The following is a 21448-nucleotide window of genomic DNA, read 5'->3' on the forward strand; positions in this document are numbered from 1 at the left end:
TGATACCACTGTAGGGATCAGACCATTCGGGATTCACTAATTACAGGACCTCTTTTGATTACACCACGTACTGAGATGGCTAGTCTCAGTCCTAACAAGCCAAGATACTAAAGATGTTCTAATGTATTACAAGATGTAAGATACAACAGTAAACCCTAGCTGATATCAGACACAACTAGTGGTCTGATATTCCAAGCAGTTTAACTCCGAGTAGGTTGCACACGCAACTTCACATGGCCAAAGATCTCCACTATTTTTACCAACAAGTCACAAGGGAGCACCGTGAGCCAAATCAGACCCCAAACCCTAGGGATCAACCGATTGCTACTTCGCCCCGACTATCTTCAACATGAAACCGAACAATACACCTCACAACCACCACCACAGCACTAAGAAGTCACAAATCTCTCAACACACTTGAAATTACTCTCAAATCTACGTCAGAAGAACAGATCAGAACTATAACCGTTCGATCACCACTAGATCCACCACATCAACACAGAATTTGAAAGGATCACACTCAGTTCTCACATAAACTAGAGAAAGAGTGACCGGAGAAGAAGATCGGAGTCACAATCAGAAGAGAGACAGAGAGAAATCTGGAGAGAAGGAAGAGAAGAATCCCGAAGGAGAGATAGAGGGTATTGAGTAAATAAGTGAGGAAGAGAAAGAGTCAAGACTTATCTCACCAAAGAAACACACTCATCCATCCGATGGTCACGGCTCACGATCCTCGTGGAGTTGCCACGCGGCAGCAATCGGTTGCACCCAGGTAAGTGACTGGCCTCAATGACTTGGGCCACATTAATAACGATCCGGCCTCAGAATTAATTCAGCCCACTGATTAATTCCTCAAGCCCAACACCAATGAGTCCATTTATCTAACAAATATCTTTTTTGTACTCCCTCCGTCCTAAGGAAGATAACCCCTTCCTTGGGCGGCATGGAGTTTTATGCAATTTTATTTTGTGTATTGAGTGGAGATAGTAAAGTAAACGAGTGGAATAAAGTAGAGATAAAAGTATTTCCATTTATAGAAATGAGTTATCTTAGATGGGACAAACCAAAAAAGAAAGTTAATCATTTTTACTAGGATGGAGGTAGTATGTAAATGGTGAGCTCATTATGGTGGTCTTGTGGGGTGTAGCACCCGTTCATCGTTGAGTTCAAGGAAGCAAAAATTAACATTTTGTGGTTAGTTATTTTGTTGACATGTGAAAATGGTGACATGTAAGTATTTGCATATATAGTATTTGCAATTTTTTGTGAGAGAAATACAGGCCAGACTCCTACGACAAATTATAGTTTCAGGGTTATCATGTTCTGGAAACAAAGATATCCGAAATTGTTGATCCAAAATTTTAAATTATTATATTTTAGAAGTTATTGAGAAAGTATAAAAGTATGTGGATATGCAATACTCTTTTTATCCACAATACTCTTTTGATTTATGTAATAGTTAAAGTGAATTATTCTATGTAAAATACGTGCAGGAGATAGTTTGAAAAGTGAGAAATTAAAAGTTTAATTATTGCATTTTAATGTGATTAATTATGTGTTTAAAATGAAGTGACAGTAGAGATGATATTAAAGATACAAAGTACGAAATTACTTAAGTAAAAAAGAATACAAAAAGTGTGAAAAAGTTAAGAGATGGTGCACAACTCCATGTAACAAAATAATTTTAATGTCCAAGATATCTGATGTATATTTTTAAAGTTATATATCATAAATAATATTAGTGCAATGTCCAAAGATTAAAGTATATTGTTGTTATATACTCCCTTCGTCCCGTGCAATTAAGAGAGATGAGGAGAATGGTAGTTAAAGTAAAGTTTCGTCCCGTGCAATTAAGAGAGATGAGGAGAATGGTAGTTTTTAAAGTAAAGTTGATGGATAGTGGAACCTACATTTTTAAATAGATACAACTTTTCAAAAATGGAATGCACATATTTTTATGCGACGGATGAAAATAGAAAATGCACATATTTTACGGGATGGAAGGAGTATCATATTATTATTATTATTATTATTATTATTATTATTATTATTATTATTATTATTATTATTATTATTATTATTATTATTATTATTATTATTATTATTATTATTATGATTAAATATATACAAATTGCAACTGTACAAATATATATAAATAGTTAGAACTTGTATAAATATGAACGGGTGTTGTATGTGCATCGCACAGGTGTGATACTAGTTTATTATAAAACTCAATCTATATGAAGAAAAAAATAAATCTAATACGGAGTAGTAACTTTTTTTTAATAAAAATATTAAAGTGAATTATAGAAAATTCTTTTTGCATGTGATTTGTTTTCACTTAAAAAAATTAATTAAATTTTTTTTAATTTGAGAAGAAAAAATATTATAGTGAACTATAGTAAATTTTTTACTTAAAAAATATTACTTAAATATTTAAATGTTACTATACTTAGTGAAAAATAAATATTTTAATTACGTTAATTAAAATATAGTAGAGTGAGAAAATATTTTTAAAGTATAATAATTAAAATTTAAGTGAATTATATCTACCATAAATTAAAGCGAACTCTTGCAAACATTTTTAACAAAGATAATAAAGTAAACTAAAGTAAGTTTTTTATTATAAAGCTCAATCTATACATTGTTCAAGTAATTATCGAAAAATTTAAGTGAATTATAATTCAAAAGAAAATGTTTTATGTTGTAAAAATATAAAATCAACTACCAAAAAGATAAACTTTTTTAGCCCGAAAATGTGCTTTTATATATTTTCAAAAAAAATGCAAGAATAAAGAGGTACCAAAAATGTGGTATCCAAAGATCGAAAATGCCCTCCATGGCATTTAGGGGATTTTTCAAATATGGAGGGGTATAAAAGACCGTCACGTACCAAAAATGCTATAAAAAATTTTTACTGATCATTGGTGCATTTTTTTCGACAAGATCAGGGACTATTAGGGTATTTCACTCTATTTTTAATAAACTTATCACATACTCATATTTTTTTATAAATATCTTTACTATATATTTTTTATAATTTTTAAAAAATATAATTTGACCTTAAATATTATCACTTAGTTTTGTGATATGCAAGAAAAGCTTCTTTTTCAACTTTTTATAATTAAATAATTTTAAAATATTTTTAAGATATGGATACTCGTAAATATGAATGTCACAGTCAATAGACGATACTTGAATATTGATATATTGATATTATTTAATTTTTAAATAATATATCATACTCAACAACGCCACCTAAAATCCCGTGTTATTCAAGAATGTTGAATTCTTGAATGGGACGGAGAAAGTATCATTTATGTAGTTTACTCTTTAATAAACATAATATACTAGTATCATTTTTATGCAGCAAAATTTTATTTCACATTCAAAACAACAACTAAACACATCAACAAAATACCACTTGACAAACGGAATATATCATTTTTAGGCAACAAAAATATCCTTTCTAATCCCTTAAAATATTACTCCCCTTCGTCCCTGAAAATTTGTCACATTTCATTTTTTGCACTCGTTTTAGGAAAATGACAATAAATAGCTAAAGTGGAGAGACGGTAAAGTAAGAGAGAAAATAACGTAGACTATAGTCTTCTCAACATTATTCTCTCTTTTACTTTACTCTCTCTCCACTTTAACTATTTATTATCATTTTTATAAACGAGTGCAGAAAATTAAATGTGACAAATTTTCAGGGACGAAGGGAGTATTTCACATTCAAAATAATAACAAAACTACATAACAACTCCATATCATTTTTCATTTGAAATATACTCCTTCCATCTACAAAAAAAATAGTCTCATTTGTATACGGTACGAGTTTTAATGAGAAATTGATAAAGTAAGAGAGAAGAAGAAAAATAAGTAAAGTAAGAGAGAGAGAGAGAGAGAAAAAGTAGGTAAAATATGTGAGAGAAACTTTTTATTTATAGAAATAGGACTATTTTTTATGGACATCCCAAAATGGTAAAATGAGACTATTTTCGTGTACAGAGGGAGTATCATTTAGAAGACCCACTATATCATTTTTCATTATTCATAATACCAGGAGTATCATTTTTTTGTTAGAGAAACAAAATATTATCATCACACAAAAACAATAACATTATTCTTGTCCTATAATAATCATTTTTCAGTCTTTAATATATTACCATTCAATTAGGATTTCGTTGGAATCATCGTAAACTTATCTTTCATTTTTTATATATATCGTAAAAAAATAATTTAAATTAAAAAATGTAATCTCAATTTCATAAAAATATGCTATCTAGGGTTGACACGAGTTTTAATACGTAATTGGTAAAGTAAGAGAAAAAGAGAAAAAAATAGTAGTTGAAATTGTGTAGTGCATGGTAGGGCCCATAAATGATAAAGTAAAATAGAAGGAGAAAAATGGTGTTAATTGCATATGGACTATTTTTATGGGACGGGTGGAAAAGAAATACTCTCTCCATTCCATTCAAGATGTTCATCTTCTTTTTACTTTGTCTCATTCAAGATGTCTACTTTCTACATTTTGAATTAAATCTCTTTCTCATCTCTCCTCATTAAAATATTCAATTACTTTTTCCACTTTTCTTTATCACAGACAACTATTCCACTTAAAACTTCGTGCCACTCAAGAATCTGGCCATCTTATTTGCGACGGAGGGAGTATGACATCTTTCTATAGGACAGATGGAGTATAAGAAATTTTAAATTTTAAATTATTTTAGTAGAGAGAAAGCGTAATAGAATTGAGAGAATAACAATCGTATAAGTTCATTTAACTAAAATGTTAAAATTTCCCTACATATTTAAATATTACTCCCTCAGTCGCGTGAATAGAAGTTCCGTTTTGTATTTAGTTCATCCACGAATAGAAGTCCTGATTCACTTTTGTCAAAAATGGTTATATTTCTCCACATTCCACTTACATTCCACTTTTTTCACTATTTTTCTTAACATTTCTTAAAAATGTGCCTTTAAGAAATGAGACTTCTAATAAAGGGAGTATTAATGAAAAAAGGGATTTATTTTAGCCTTAGATTGTAAGATTGTGTTGTCCATATTAAATTATTTATTATCATATAAGATATGGTCATATGATTGAAGGGGTTGGCAGCGGAAGCGTGCGTATCTAAGGGATCACATAATACTGATCTATATAGCAGATTATTTAGATAAATTCTATTCGCGTAATTATCACATGTATCATGCTCATAACTTGAATTTTAAACATGCTTTAGCACAAACAATTCCTAAAACATGCTTACTACGGAGTTAGCCAATTTACCTTTGTTGATTCACTTAAGAATCGAAGATGGCTTACGCCTTCTCCACGTGAAGATCTTGAGAACTCGACCTTGGATCTTCTGACTGGTGTCCCGGACTGTAGACTGATATTTGTGTGGGCAAATCTCACCAGTGTACTAGGACTTAAATAACGAACACAGAAACCTGCTCACAGAAGGAGAGTAATTTTCGATCCTTTCTCAATTATGAGGGGGACGAAAATTATGATGTGGAAAATGTGTATTTTTGTCTCATTTATTCTGCTATTTATATTAAGTCACATATTGGGCTCAGTCATGGATCTAAGGAAGAATTTGGACATGGCCTCACCCAATTAGCTTTTTACAAATTAAATTGAACCCACAATTTAATACTCCCTCCGTCCCGTGTTACTTGCACTTATTTCCTTTTTGGGCGTCCCAAGTTATTTGCACTCTTTCCATTTTTAGTAAAAATTATCACCTACAGCTGCAATTGTTGACTTTGCTATACACTCATCCCTTAATCTCCGTGCAGAAAAGCAAACGTGCGAGTAGCACGGGACGAAGGGAGTACAAGCTTATATTGGAATATTACAAGCAGCCATCACAGAAGTAATATTGCACTGCCTTTCCAAATCTGAAATTACAAGTATTCCGGGTTTCCTTTTGTGTGTGTAATTCATTTCCCGTGCTTAAGATAGAAACATCAATTAATTAATCAATGTCTGCTATGGACTTAATTAATTAACATATTTTAATCTCCAAGATTGGACTTAGCAAGAAACTCTTATTTATTATTCATAGACTAATCAAACTCCAACTAGCTAGGTTCCGAATAATAAAACCTTGTTTCGAGCTCCTCTTGTGGATGTTATCAAACGAAACTCTCCTCGCGTACGATTCAACATAATAGCAATCCTAGCACCGCCAGATAATGATCACCACTACCCAATATACCTGGATCGTTGGGTGATGAAAAACCCGCACCTTTGGTAAGTCAAAGTAGTAAATACTCAATATCGTATGCTCAATGCTAACGTACATTTATTAAGAAATTAATTATCAAGACCTCGTCTTTCAGTAGATAGCATAAAGACTCGTCTTGCTGTTAGATCCATTCAGTGCTATACCACACCAACGTCATCTTACTTCAATAAGGCTTAGAAATAATCAGACTGACATTGCAACCTTTCACGATAGGTAGTCTAGGCCTATCTAGGTTGTGAAATTATTATTTTTCTTTGTTCAGGACTGACCGCGTACCTTAAATTGAGCGCAGCCCACAACCGGTCTACTAAACAAAGACTTAGACTTTGTTATGTTCGCTAATACATTTAAATATACAATAAATATCCATTAAATGTAAATCATAACAACATCATGACAAAAATAATCTGTTGCATTCATTAGAAAATAATGATTAAAGTTTTACACTATTCAATCACTCGAAAAAGTGATTTCTAGTATACAAACCCTAACAATCTCCCACTTATACTCAAAATAGCTTTTGAGTATACAAGACAGTAGTGCACATGTCTAAATTTCTCCCACTTATACTGAAAGCGAGTTGAGGTCTTGATTGAGTCGAACTCCCATCCCTTCAACGTGGCCCTCGAACAGTTTCACTGCCAATGCCTTTGTAAAAGGATTTGCCAGGTTGTTCTCTGACGCAATCTTGACCACTTGTATGTGTCCTCTCTGCACTATATCCCTGATGATATGATGCTTCCGCTCTATGTCTTTGCTCGCTTTGTGAGCTCTTGGTTCCTTCGAATTCGCCACAGCACTAGAATTGTCACAATAAACGGTGATGCTCTTGGGCAGATTCGTAACCACACCTAAATCCATAAGGAAGTTCTTGAACCATACTGCCTCTTTTGCAGCCTCCGAAGCGGCCACATACTCGGCTTCAATGATCGAGTCCGCGATGCATTTCTGCTTCACACTCTTCCAAATTACGGCTCCACCTTCTAAGGCGAACACATATCCTAAGTAGATTTTCTCGAGTCCTGATCAGCTTGAAAGTCTGAGTCAGTATATCCCAAAGGACAGAGCTCGACTGCTTTGTAAACAAGTGCATAGTCCTATGTCCGTTTAAGGTACTTGAGTATGTTCTTTACGACAGTCCAATGTCCTTGGCCCGGATTAGACTGATATCTTGCCACCATGCCAACAGTAAAGAAAATATCAGGTCTCGTACAAAGCATAGCATATATGAGACTTCCAAAGCATAGCATATATAAGACTTCCAACTGCCAAAGCATATGGAATCCTTCTCATTGCTTGTATCTCAGACGGCGTTTTGGGGCACATCTCTTGAGATAGATGGATGCCATGTCTAAAAGGTAAGAACCCTCTCTTGGCGTCCTGCATGCTAAAATGACTAAGTATTGTGTTGATGTAAGGTTCTTGAGATAAGCACAACATCTTCTTGTCTCGATTCCGAAGAACCTTGATTCCGAGGATATGTCCCGCGTCTCCCATATCCTTCATCTCGAACTGGTTTGACAACCATGTTCGTACTAATGACAACATCTTTTTATTGTTTCCAATTAGAAGAATGCCATCTACATATAAAACTAAGAACACTACATTCCCCTTTTCAACCTTCTTATACACGCAACTTTCATTTGGGTACTTTTCGAATCCAAACTTTCGAACAATTTGATCGAAACATTGGTTCAATGATCTAGATGCCTGCTTAAGACCATAAATAGCCTTCTTAAGCTTCCAAACCATGTGTTCTTTGCCCTTTATGGCATATCCTTCGGGTTGTTCCATGTAGATGGTCTCCTCAAGACCGCCGTTTAGAAACGCAGTCCTAACGTCCATCTGCCATACATCCCAATCCATAGAAGCTGCAATAGATAATAGTATCCGGATCGATTTGAGCATGGCCACCGGGGAGAAGGTCTCGCCGTAATCGACACCTTCCTTTTGGGTATACCCCTTGGCCACTAGTCTTGCCTTGAAGACTTTAACTCGTCCATCGGGTCCACGTTTACGTTTATATATCCACTTACTCCCAATGGCAGTACAGTCTTCGGGTAGGACGGACAAATCGTAGACGTCTTTGTCTATCATAGATTGTAGTTCCGAATCCATTGCTTTCACCCATTCGCAATGATCGACATCTGCCAGCGCCTCCGCAAAGTTCCACGGATCTAATACATTGTTGTCCGAGGAGTGATCCATAGATTCCTCCAAACCAATGTATCTATCGGGCTCATGAGAGACCCTCCCACTGCGGCGCGACACTACAATGTTTGGAGTAGAAGTTGAAATTTCAGGAATTGTTTGTACACTTGGTACTTGTTCTTGGTTAATGGAACTTGTGACAGAAGTTAGCTATTCAAGAGACACTTCACTGCTGGGTTTATGATTCATTACATAGTCTTCCTCTAAGAATGTGGCGTGAGTGCTCACAATAACTTTCTTATCTCGTAGACTAAAGAATTCATAACCTTTCGTCCCTCTGGGGTACCCTGTAAACAAACATACCTCCGTCCTTGATCCTAGCTTAGTTGGATCATTTTTCACTACATGAGTCGGGCAACTCCAAATCTTGAGATGTGCTAGAATGGGCTTGCGCCCAGTCCACAACTCATAAGGAGTAGTAGGTACGGATTTTGACGATAAATTGTCTAATATATGGCTTGCAGAAAGCAAGGCATGTCCCCAAAACGAAATAGGTAGCCGTGCATAACTCATCATCGATCGGACCATGTTTAACAAGGTCCTGTTCCTTCTTTCAGCCACGCCGTTCTGCTGGGGCGTGCCCGGCGCAGTCAGTTGGGATTCAATTCCCGACTCCGATAAGTAGTCCAAAAACTCGGCACTGAGGTATTCGCATCCACGATCAGATCGCATGCATTTGATACTCTTACCATGATGCTTCTCCACTTGAGCCTTAAAGTTCTTGAACTTGTCAAAAGACTCTGACTTGTGGGTCAACAAATAGACATATCCAATTTTTGAGAAGTCATCAATGAACGTGATGAAGTATCGAAAACCACCTCTTGCTTCAGTAGACATTGGTCCACATACATCGGAATGAACGAGCTCAAGTACTTCCTTGGCCCTTTTGCCCTTAGCCTAAAAAGGCCTCTTAGTCATCTTGCCTTCTAAGCATGACTCACACTTATGAAAAGGTTCCTCCTCTAGACCTTTAATAAAATCTTGTTTAACAAGAGAATGGATCCTCCTTTCATTGCCATGACCAAGTCTAAGGTGCCATAAGTTCGTTTCGTTCATTGAACTTGAAGGTTCCTTTTGTTTCTTTGAAATTTTCGATGTTGTATTGAGTTCTGATTTGCGATTATTAAACTGTGTACATGTGATTGTGTATAGATCGTTTTCCATGATACCACGACAGATATAAGAACCATTTTTTTTATAACGCAGCTGTCATTAAATGAAATCGAATATCCATCAAAAACTAATTTAGAAACTGAAATTAAATTTCTTCTGAAAGAAGGTATCAATAAAACATTCTTCAAAATCAAAAATCTATCACTACTAAAGAGCAAATAAACGTCTCCCACTGCAACGACCGCCACTTTTGTAGCGTCGCCCAGCTGGACTTCGATCTCACGATCATGTAGCCATCTTGTCACCTGGATTAAGTCAGGATCAAAACAAATATGATCAATGGCTCATGTGTCAAGAACCTAAGTGCAAGTAGACGTCGATGCCAAACATGACTCGACTACTAAAGCTTGGTGCATACTTGTAGCCTTGCCCTTTTTAGAACAGTCTGGCTTCCAATGCCCCTTTTCTCCACACTTGAAACACTTCCCCGTGGGCTTCTTGTTTGCCCTCTTTTTCTTCTTTCCCTTAGCCACTTTGCCCGATTCTGGGTTCGGTGCCTGCATTTTTCCTTTGCTAGGCTTGAAGCCAGAGGAACGAGGAGCTGAAGTCATCATGGGCGCCTTAGCTTGGACCATAAGGTCCTCTGCCGACTGTAGTTCAGTCAACAGCTCTGCCAAGGTGTAGTTCCTTTTGTTCATCTCGATATTGAGTTTGAACTGTTGGAAGCTAGGGGGAAGACTTTGAAGGATAATAGTCACCTGTGACTCGGGATCGATCGTCCCTCCCAAGACCTCAATCTGGTTGAGGTTGCTCATCATCTCGAGGGCATGGTCCCTCACTGACGTTCCTTCCTTCATTGTCTTTGACATGATACTCCGAAAGGCTTGAGACTTAGCCGTTCGATTCTGAGTACCAAAAAGATTCTTGAGATTCTGCATGATCTCGGCGGTTGTTTCCATGGCATAATGCTGATGCTTGAGTACTGAAGACATTGAAGCCAACATATAGCACTTAGTCATCCCATTCGCCTTATGCCACCGTTTGTGTGCATCTCTGACTCCTGCCGCAGCATTAGCCGCCGGCACTGGAGGTCGCGGGGTTGTGAGTACAAAGATGTACTCATCTGCTGTAAGAACGATGTCTAAGTTTTACTTCCATTTGGCCCTCGAGTTTGTTTTCTTTAAGAATTGCAGAAAGAGGATTGAACGACATCTTGGCGATTTGATTTGCACTGTAAAACATAGTATTTACTATTTGTCATAAACTTATGTAAGATGTTTGATTAGATTAACCAAAAAACTTTTCAAGATCTTACAACTATAAAATTAAAATTTTGTACCCTCCAGAGGAAGTCAATACGCATTAAAATCTTACAATTTTACTGGTCACAACATCGACGAATAGTCTAGAGACCACAGAGTGGCATGGCCGCCTAATGTTGCCTAAGCAAGACCACTGAATTTAGCATTACAGAGTCTCATTCCTACAACACACTCCCATAACAATGCTCATGTGCTGCTAACAAGATTAAGCTATCTCATAAATCCTGTGTGAACTTCTGAATCTCGCAGTTTCTTAGGATTATTGTCCCCACATAGCAGGTGGCGATAATATTAGAAACCACATTCTAGTTCATACTATTTTTTTTTTTGAGAAGTCCACCCTCATGAACTAGCTATTTCTTAGGATTATTGTCCCCACAGAGCAGGTGGCGATAATATTAGAAAAAAAACTTCATGAATTACAGACCAATTGATGGAGACCATATACAAACGTTGAGTTCGTAATTATAGCTTATATATTTTGGGTTGTGGTTTTTCTTTAATTATCCTTAGCCTAGAGGCAGTTTAAGGTTTAATTAAATTATGTTGGTATTTAATATGCTGGATAATTAAATCTTTTATTTTATTGGTATCTTCCATTAGGAAATTATTATTCTAAAATTTAATTCTTATTCATGTCTACTAAAAGATATATCTACAATAATTAAGTTATTTAATTCTTAATAAGACATGGAAAATTAAATTCAAATTATTTCCATGTTCAAGATTAGGAAGAGAAGATTTATTATTTAATGTATTCGTACATATCTATCCTTATTAGGATTCTAGATATATAAGTATTAAGAAACAATTAAATTATTCTCATCCATATCATCTAGGAATAAAATAATATTATTTATTTCCATAGATATAGATAATAATAAAAATATTCCTAAAATCTAGGTAAATCTTCCAAAAAGATTTTATTTCCATTAAATAATAATATTTTAATGATAACTTTTAATAAAATAATTAAATAATCATTAAAATAATTATTAAAATAATCTTTCATCGTTATCTCATCGCACGAGGATCGCACGAACGATGAACTAAGAAAATCCGACGAGTTCGTCACTGGATCACGACGCGTCGACCATGACCACGTCTCGGCCAGCCGCAGGCGCACACGGCACTAATGCTCTCGGCCACGCAGTCGCGACGGGTGGCGTGTCTGTTCGGCCAGCCCATCGCCTCCGTCTCGTCGTCTCGGCACGTCGGGTGACGCAGTTCCTCGGCCAGCGACTTGCACGTCGGTGCCGCTGCTCTCGGCCGATGACCCGAAGCTCCCACTGTCTCGGCCAACTGCGCGCATGAAGGCGCGTCGCTCTCAGCCACCGCCTGGAGCCTCGTCTCGGCTGTCCTTTCGCCTAGGGTTCGGGATGGTGTCTCGCGATGTCTCAGTGGTTCTCGGACGAACCACCACGTCGCGCTAGCCTCGGTGTCGACCTTGGTGCGGGCGCCGCCTAGGGTTCATTCTCGGCTGGGGCGCGTACAAGCCCTTGCTCGTCTCTGCGTCGCCCCGTGATCTTGAACCCTTGGCTCCCAGTCAATCGACAACCCTAATCCCGATCGCACGTCTCGTGTGATCGAAAAATTCAAGTTGTTTGATTCGATTGTTCTTGAGTTCAACATGCATAATAAATAAACAAAACACCAAGAACATGCTTCGCAATCAAATAACACATGCATACATGAATTTCGCGAAATTTAAATCCAAATAATCAGAGCCAAAGACTGGCTCTGATACCAATTGAAGGGGTTGGCAGCGGAAGCGTGCGTATCTAAGGGATCACATAATACTGATCTATTTAGCAGATTATTTAGATAAATTCTATTCGCGTAAGTCTCACATGTATCGTGCTCATAACTTGAATTTTAATAATGCTTTAGCACAAACAATTCCTAAAACATGCTTACTATACAGAGTTAGCCAATTTACCTTTGTTGATTCACTTAAGAATCGAAGATAGCTTGCGCCTTCTCCACGTGAAGATCTTGAGAACTCAACCTCGGATCTTCTGATTGGTGTCCCGGACTGTAAACTGCTATTTGTGTGGGCAAATCTCACCAGTGTACTAGGACTTAAATAACGAAGACAGAAACCTGCTCACGGAAGGAGAGCAATTTTCGATCCTTTCTCAATTTTCTGTCTCCTTTATTCTCATATTTATATTAAGTCACATATTGGGCCCAGTCAGGGATCTAAGGAAGAATTTGGAGCCTCACCCAATTAGTTTTTTACTAATTAAATTGAACCCACAATTTAATACAAGCTTATATTGAAATATTACAAGCAGCCACTATAGAAGTAATATTGCACTATCTTTCCAAATCCGAAATTACAAGTATTCCAGGTTTCCTTTTGTGTGTGTAATTCATTTCCCGTGCTTAAGATAAAAACATCCATTAATTAATCAATGTCTGCTATGGACTTAATTAATTAACATATTTTAATCTCCAAGATTGAACTTAGCAAGAAACTCTTATTTATTATTCATAGAGTAATCAAACTCCAACTAGCTAGGTTCCGAATAATAAAACCTTATTTCGAGCTCCTCTTGTGGATGTTATCAAACGAGACTCTCCTCGCGCACGATTCAATATAATAGCAATCCTAGCACCGCTAGATAATGATCACCACTGCCCAATATACCTGGATCGTTGGGTGACGAAAAACCCGCACCTTTGGTAAGTCAAAGTAGTAGATACTCAATATCGTATCCTCAATGCTAACGTACATTGATTAAGAAATTAATTATCAAGACCTCGTCTTTCAGTAGATAGCATAAAGACTCGTCTTGCTGTTAGATCCATTCAGTGCTATACCACACCAACGTCATCTTACTTCAATAAGGCTTAGAAATAATCGGAGTGACATTGCAACCTTTCACGATAGGTAGTCTAGTCCTATCTAGGTTGTGAAACTATTATTTTTCTTTGTTCAGGACTGACCGCGTACCTTAAATTGAGCGCAGCCCACAATCGGTCTACTAAACAAAGACATAGACTTTGTTATGTTCGCTAATACATTTAAATATACAATAAACATCCATTAAATGTAAATCATAACAACATCATGACAAAAATAATCTGTTGCATTCATTGGAAAATAATGATTAGAGTTTTACAGTATTCAATCACTCGAAAAAGTGATTTCTAGTATACAAACCCTAACAATGATTGCATCTATCTATATATATATATATATATATATATATATATATTATCTAAAATTTTGGGTGAAAAAAATATTAATCACCCGAAAATATTAAATTTGTCGATTATTATACTCCTAATTTATCAACATCCACAATAGCAAGAACTTCCTAATGGACTAGCACTAGGACTTCCCAAAAACACTTTCTACCACGTCATAAGGACTTCTCATCCCACTGCCACATCACTAAGACTTCCCACTGCAAAATAGTGGACTCGCACTAGGACAAGCACTAGGACATCCCAACAACACAATTTCACATTTTATATATGAAATTTAAATACGGAATTAAAATTTCGACACGAATACAGAGAAAATGCGAACATTTTATATAAATAAATAAATAACATACATAATTACAAAAATACATAGTGAAATAAAAGAAATACATAGTTCAAAGAGAAAATAAAAGAAAATCATCCCCAAGCTTTGACATACGCGGCCCCCCTCTCACTCCTCGTCGTCCCCTAGGCTAGTCGCGGCGGCGTCGGAGTCCCCAGATGCTCCCCCACCGCTGATGGGTGGGAGCCCAGCATCACGCCTCAACAAGTCGATGACCACCTGTAGCATCTCCTTGTGTATGGGGTCATCGGTGGCTCTCAACTCCTTGATGGTTTCTATCATGTTCGTACGATGTTGGATATGGGAAATATGGGAGAACTCGGGGGTCGGCTGGAATGCTGCAGGGGCTGCCGATTGGACCTCCTGGGACCCGCTGCTGGCGCCTCCCCTAGACGTCTGCATCGCCGTCTTTTGGCATCGTCGGGGAGGTTGGTGGAGCCGGCGCTGCTGCTGTAGTCGCCGCTGGAATTGATCTTTTGTCGCTTCGGCCAGCCAGCGGCGACACTCGCCCGAAACTTTGCCGACTCCATCAGCACCACATAGGAGTCCCAGTGGTTAATCGTGTTATGCTTGCCGCGCTCGGGGTATCTTCCGCCATCGCCATCTGCTTCGCATCTTCCGTGGTCTGGCCGCTTGTAAGCATGCGGCTTTTGTTCTCGTATAGGCTGGAAAATCGGGAGACAACGGTCTTCAGTCGGTCTCATGTCTTCCGGCACTCTTCAGTCATGTGATATCTTCCATTCGCAGGTTTAAACAAACAATAGGCTTGGGAGATGCGTTTTCACATGTTGTCGATCATCTGGTTGCTTGAACAAATGGGATCATCGCAGACATTGATCCAGGCTTTTGACAAAGCCACACACTCCTCCTCACTCCACACGGTCCGTCGTGTCTCATCGTTGTCGTCATCCGCCTCAGCCCCCGCCCGCCTCCTCCGCCCCAGCCCTCAACTGCAAGGACTCACCCGCCACCCCCTTGCCCTTGCCGCGGCCCCTGCCTCTGCCCTTGCCTTTCTTCGAACCACCCCGACGGCCTTCAGCCGGTGGACTCTCAGTGGGAGGCACCCTAACCGGAGATAGATCCAACTCCTCCAGTGGAAAGTCTCAGCAGAAGTGTACTCTGAGACTCCAGTGGAGTACAGGTCTGGGATGCCCCTGTAAAGAAATCAATAGTGGGGCGATAGACATTGTCCCCGGGCGATCCAGCAGTGGTCGGCTGCCCCTGCATCATCCCGCTCATCTGGGTCATCATCCCGCTCATCTGCGTCGTGCCGGCACTCATGTCCGCCATTTGGGGCATCATCCCTGCCATCTGGGGCCAAGCGGTCATGTTATAGTACCGTGGCGGTATCACCCCCGACATTTGGGGCATCATCCCCGGCATCTGGACGCCCGTTCCACTTCCAACCAGGAACGAGTGTGCTTGTGTTTCGCTAGTGGCTGGGGAGTCGCTGTCGTAGTGCTCCATTTATCTTGAATAAAAATGAGAGTAGAGATATAGAAACTCGTTAATACAGGTGGTTCAAATGAAAATGAACCAAAACGAGCCGTATATATAGAGTTTTTTAAAATAAAAAAATAAAAAATTGCTCTAGTCCGTGCGATCGTCCGTCGGGCGTCCACAATAGTGGACGAGACGACGGGCACCGCGACGGACGAGCGCAAAAACCGACGGACGAGGGGTCGTCCGTCTGGCTCGTGCGTGAGCGGGACGCCGGTCTCAATAGTGGACGAGCGCGATGACTGAGCGTCTCGCCGGTCGCTCGTCCTCGGGCTCGTCCATTGTTGTGGATGCTCTAACTAGAGTAATATGTGCAGGATCTATTCTCGTTTTGTAGTACGAGATCTCAAATGGCATATTCCTGACAATTTCAAGGCTTTGTTGTTTTTTTTTCTTCATAATTTACGAATTTAATATGTTGATTTCATAATTTCTTCCACCATTACACTGCAAAAGAATATCCCCAAATTTTAGTGTATGCATAAATTGCATAAATTTGATGCTGACAATTTGTATAAATTGGTATCGTCGGATCAGATTATATTCATAAGCCCAAATTCTCTTTTCGATCCTTTACCTTTTTCGAATAATTTTCTTCCACGTTTGATTCCATTCCAATATCTTCTCCACCAAATTTCTCAAATTAGCCTGAAATCGACAAGATATTGAAACAAGCAATGAAATTTGGGAGGGAATTTAGGATTCACCTAGAGCAAACCCTACCGGAGTGGAGGAACAAATTCTTGCGCTACAAGCTGTTGAAGAAGCTGCTGAATAGTATTGCTCCCGCCGCCGGTTATCTGCCTCCGCGCCTTCCTATGCCGGAGTTTCAGGTCTGGTTTGTGGCGATTCTCACCGGGGAAATTGAAAAGTTCAACGATTTCTACGTCGGCAAGGAGGAGGATCTCATCATCCGTTTCCAGGTATCAATGCTTTTATATTTTTAAATTACTATTGTTTATCTAATTTATTTATTCATCTTGTTCAAGTAGAAATGTTTTCTTGTTCAAGTTGAAATTTTGGTGTGTTGGTAAAAGAAACGGAAAAAAAGAAGAAAAAAATTTGACCCGATTATGTAGAAAACTGAGGTAGCTTATAACTTAGGGTTTGTGAATTGAAAGGAGGAAACTTGAGTAGATAAATGGCTCAATTCAATGTGTGTGCGTGTAAATAAAACATTCTCCTTATCAACGTAGAAATTGTCGAACATTTCTCATCTGAGAAATGAAACCTGCAAGAGGAGATACCCCAATATCCTTTGAGGAAGTGCAAGTTAGCACAGCAATGGTGTAGTGGAAAGTGATGGTTTCATAGTGTGATTGAGACTTGAGTTATTTTCTTGTGAACATGGTGTTTACATAACATGAATTCTAACACCTTATTCTGTGATATTGGATGGTATAAAAGTATGTCCATGGTTTATTCCGATTCCTGAGGAGACTGCTTTATTTGAACTAACAGGAATTGGCCAACAACGCGTCTTAAAATGGGCTCCAGATGTGCTGATTTAGTTTTAAACAATAAATCCTTTTAGGCCACACTGATTTCCTGGCAAAAGAATGTAAAGATGGTTTCTTTTTTTGTTGATAGGTTTCTTCATAAAGGTTCTTAACTGAAGAAAAAACTGTAAAAGGAAAATAAAGCTAAATGCTCTCAGATTCTAGGTAAGCGTGAAGATATATGTGTCTTAAGGCCAGAACTTAAAAGTTCTTTAGTGAACTGAATTTGGTTTGATTAAATTCTCTTGAAATCCGTAGAAAGAAAGTAGACGTTTATATTATGTTAGCCCTTCTCAGAAGGTGCAAGATTTCAGCTCCTTTGGTTGTAATAGTTAATGCTTATAGTTATTGAGCTATTGTTTTAAAAATGCCTCTTTTGGAGAATCCTGTTGGAAGAAATACTTAGTGATAGAAAAGGGGTACTTATGTGTGAACGTGAGTACTAAATAAATGTTTGGGTGATATACGATTAATCCAGCCAATTAAGCATGGCTTTCTATCACACCTCAAGTTATTGTTGTGATCATTCAGGCTTTTCTGCTGATAGGGGAGAATGTGTCAACGTCAAGTGCTTTGTTACTTATTGTCATGAATGCAACGGGCACATTTAATTCTTTTAATGTGATTTCTTATTAACTGGTATCTCAGGCCCTCAAGGAGACAATTGAGCGAGTGCAGGTGAGAGATCATTCATTGTTTACCTCAGAGACTGGATTTGAGATTATGACGGAAATACACAAAGACTTGGTCTCGATTCATGGAAATATGGTTCTTCTCAAAAGTTACAGCTCTCTTAACTTTGCAGGTAAACAAGGCACTTTTGTTACCATTAAAAGTATAAGTATTATCTATGGCTCTCTTTCTTGATCCGGGTAATGTAGTTAACTGGACTGCCGCCTACTCTTTTCAATAGGCCTTATCAAGATATTGAAGAAATATGATAAACGAACCGGGGCAATGCTAAGCATGCCTTTCACTCAGCTTGCTTTCCATCAGCCATTCTTCGTAATCGAACCTCTAACAAGGTTAATCCACGAGTGTGAGGCAAAACTCGAGTCTCTGTTCCCTCTCGAAGCAGAGGTGGTGGAACCATCGGCTGCAGTTGCAGTGGACCATGCAGGCACAAATGCTTCTTTAGAGAAGACGTTGCTGCTCGTGGAAGAAACTGTAGATATATACCGGAGCACCCTTTCTGCAATAAACACTATCGAGGGCCTTAGAAAGCCGAGCTCCACGTACAATGATTTATCCATGTCGTATCTCTTTGGGAAACATAATGGTGAAAGTGCTGGCGATGTAACTGCAGAAAACTCGCCATGCAACTCTGTCGTAGATGAAGAAGATGAAAAGGAAGAGGAAGATGTCCGTTTCCCTCAATAAATTTCTAACCTTTTTTGTTTTGGTTTACACACAGTGAGCTGATCCTACTTGAAATTGACCGTGTTCATATCTGTCAACGGAGTCCTCAAAAATTATGTGTGAATACATAGTAATGCAATAACCTTTTGATAGAATGTTACTAGTAGTGAAGTAAAAGTTCTTTCACTAGTTTGTTCAAATTTATATTGGGTTATCCGTGATTGTTTGGAATTGTTAGCAATTTAATTCGTAAGCAAATACCACAAATAAATTGTACTCCCTCCGTCTATCATTTAAATAATCATTTTGACTTCACGAGTTTTAAGAAAAATTGTTTAACTTTGTGAATAAATTTAAATGGAGTAAGTAAATGAAATGTGAAACCCATTTTTAATAATAATGGATTGAGAGTGTAAAAAGTTAGTGAAACATGGAGTATCGAGTATGCATATAAAAAATGAAATAAAGTAAAAGATTCTTTAAATCGGCGATAATCTAAAATAGCAAAATGGTTATATAAATAGTGGACAAGGAAATACTACTAGCAGATTAACCAAAATGCAAACCCCATGTATCTAGGTTTGAAATTCCACGTAATAGACGGAGTACTTTATACTTTGATGATCTCTCGGTATAGACGGAGTACTTTAAATATATAATAACTTAATAAAAAAAGATATGTTATAAAATTCCAATTTAATGACAACACAAGGATGAATTTTGTGAATTGACATGAAACAATTCTCAGAGAGAAGAAGATCTTATACATATACACGTAGGTTTGTGTTAAAATGATAACACTATTTAAGATGACACTCCACCACTAAGAACAACTGTTAGATTTGAAGCAGATTCAACCTTAGTCTGCCAAGTGGCATACTTGCTTGCCTATGTATTGTAGATTGTTTGATTATCTTTAATTTCACATAGCAGATTACTTGAAACCATATGCCGAGTTGTTTGCCTATATATCGTAGAATGATTGTCTATGTATAGCAGATTGTTTGTCTAAGTTCTCATTTTAAATATGGTTTCAGGATAGTGCTCTGATCTCGTATTTCATATTGCTTGGAACCATATGACGAATTATTTGTCTATATATCACATATTGCTTGCATATGTATTACAGATTGCATGTTACTTGTTGTCACGTTGTCACTTTAATAGTGATGTCACCCTAACGCTCCCCCACGCTATGCACGTAATATTACACATATAACGTATATTCTATATAAATAATACAGTTTGGCTATTAATTAAAATTTTGTTGATATATTTATTAACTATTTCAGAATTTTTTTTTTACTTTTTTGATAGCATGTAAAAATTGTAATTGGACGCATATATTAAATACAATATGCAATTGGGAGGATGTGTACGAGGAAGGTCCAAAATATTTTAGGGAAATTTCCACAATAAAAGTAATAATTGAATTCAGGTCTATCAATTAATTTTCATGTGTAGTTTTCCATTTATTAAATAATTATTTGTTGGGCATACCAACTAAGTGGAACGTTGCATAATTAAAACTAATAAAAATATAATAAAAATCATAAAACTACGTAACTAAAATATGTTAATTAATTAAGTCCGTAGCAGACATTAATTAATTAATGGATGTTTCTATCTTAAGCGCGGGAAATGAATTAAACAAATTAAAGGAAACCCGGAACACTTGTAATTTCGGATTTGGAAAGGCAGTGCAATATTACTTCTGTAGTGGCTGCTTGTAATATCCCAATATAAGCTTGTATTAAATTGTGAGTTCAATTTAATTAGTAAAGAGCTAATTGGGTGAGGCCATGTCACAATTCTTCCTTAGATCCCTGGCTGGACCCAATATGTGACTTAATATAAATAGGAGAATAAAGGAGACAGAAATGACAATTATTCTCATTAAAAATTTTCGTCCCCTCCTTTTTGAGAGAGAGAGTTCTAAAATTACTTCTTCCGTGAGTAGAGTTCTGTCTTCGTTATTCGAGTCCTAGTATTCTGGTGAGATTTGCCCACACAAATATCAGTATACAGTCTGGGACACCAGTCAGAAGATCCGAGGTTGAGTTCGGAAGATCTTCACGTGGAGAAGAAGCAAGCCATCTTCGATTCTCTAGAGAATCAACAAGGTAAATTCGTTGACTCCGTAGTATGCATGTTTTAGGATTTATTTGTTCTAAAGCATGATTTAAATTCAAGTTACGAGCATGATACATGTGATAATTGCGTGAATAGAATTTGTTTAAATAATCTGATAAATAGATCAAATTCATGTGATCGGTATTTCATGCACGCTTCCGTTGCCAACCCCTTCAATTGGTATCAGAGCCAGTCTTTGGCTCTGATTATTTGGATTTAAATTTCGCAAAATTCATGTATGCATGTGTTATTTGATTTCGAAGCATGTTCTTGTTGTTTTTTTTGTTTAATTTTACGCATGATGAACTCAAGAACAATCGAATCAAAGAACTTGAATTTATCGATCGTATGAGACGTGCGATCCGTCGGCGTTTGCGTCGAGACAGATCGCGCCACGAACGATCGGGATAGGGTTGTCGATTGAGTGGGAGCCGAGAGATCGCGATCACGGGGCGACGCGCAGACGAGCGTGGGCTTGTGAGCACCACCGAC

General features: G+C 37.6%; 1 protein-coding gene across 1 annotated transcript; it reads left to right on the forward strand.

The window, feature by feature from the left end:
- The first annotated feature begins 16354 nt into the window (after window positions 1-16354).
- Window positions 16355-19025, forward strand: LOC121756482 (SPX domain-containing protein 4-like). The gene is made up of 3 exons (XM_042152040.1): window positions 16355-16888; window positions 18113-18269; window positions 18378-19025. Exons 1-3 carry the CDS (start codon window positions 16643-16645, stop codon window positions 18842-18844), a joined length of 870 nt encoding a protein of 289 aa, XP_042007974.1. The 5' UTR covers window positions 16355-16642; the 3' UTR covers window positions 18845-19025.
- Window positions 19026-21448: the final 2423 nt, after the last annotated feature.

Source organism: Salvia splendens, chromosome 11 (genome assembly GCF_004379255.2).
Source record: "Salvia splendens isolate huo1 chromosome 11, SspV2, whole genome shotgun sequence".
NCBI lineage: Eukaryota > Viridiplantae > Streptophyta > Magnoliopsida > Lamiales > Lamiaceae > Salvia > Salvia splendens.

Excerpts from the sequence above, each read along its gene's own strand:
- LOC121756482 (XM_042152040.1), top strand. The coding sequence starts at position 16,643 with ATGAAATTTGGGAGGGAATTTAGGATTCACCTAGAGCAAACCCTACCG. Across the intron at positions 16,889-18,112 it reads ATCTCATCATCCGTTTCCAG|GCCCTCAAGGAGACAATTGA; the intron begins GTATCAATGCTT and ends CTGGTATCTCAG. Across the intron at positions 18,270-18,377 it reads CAGCTCTCTTAACTTTGCAG|GCCTTATCAAGATATTGAAG; the intron begins GTAAACAAGGCA and ends TCTTTTCAATAG.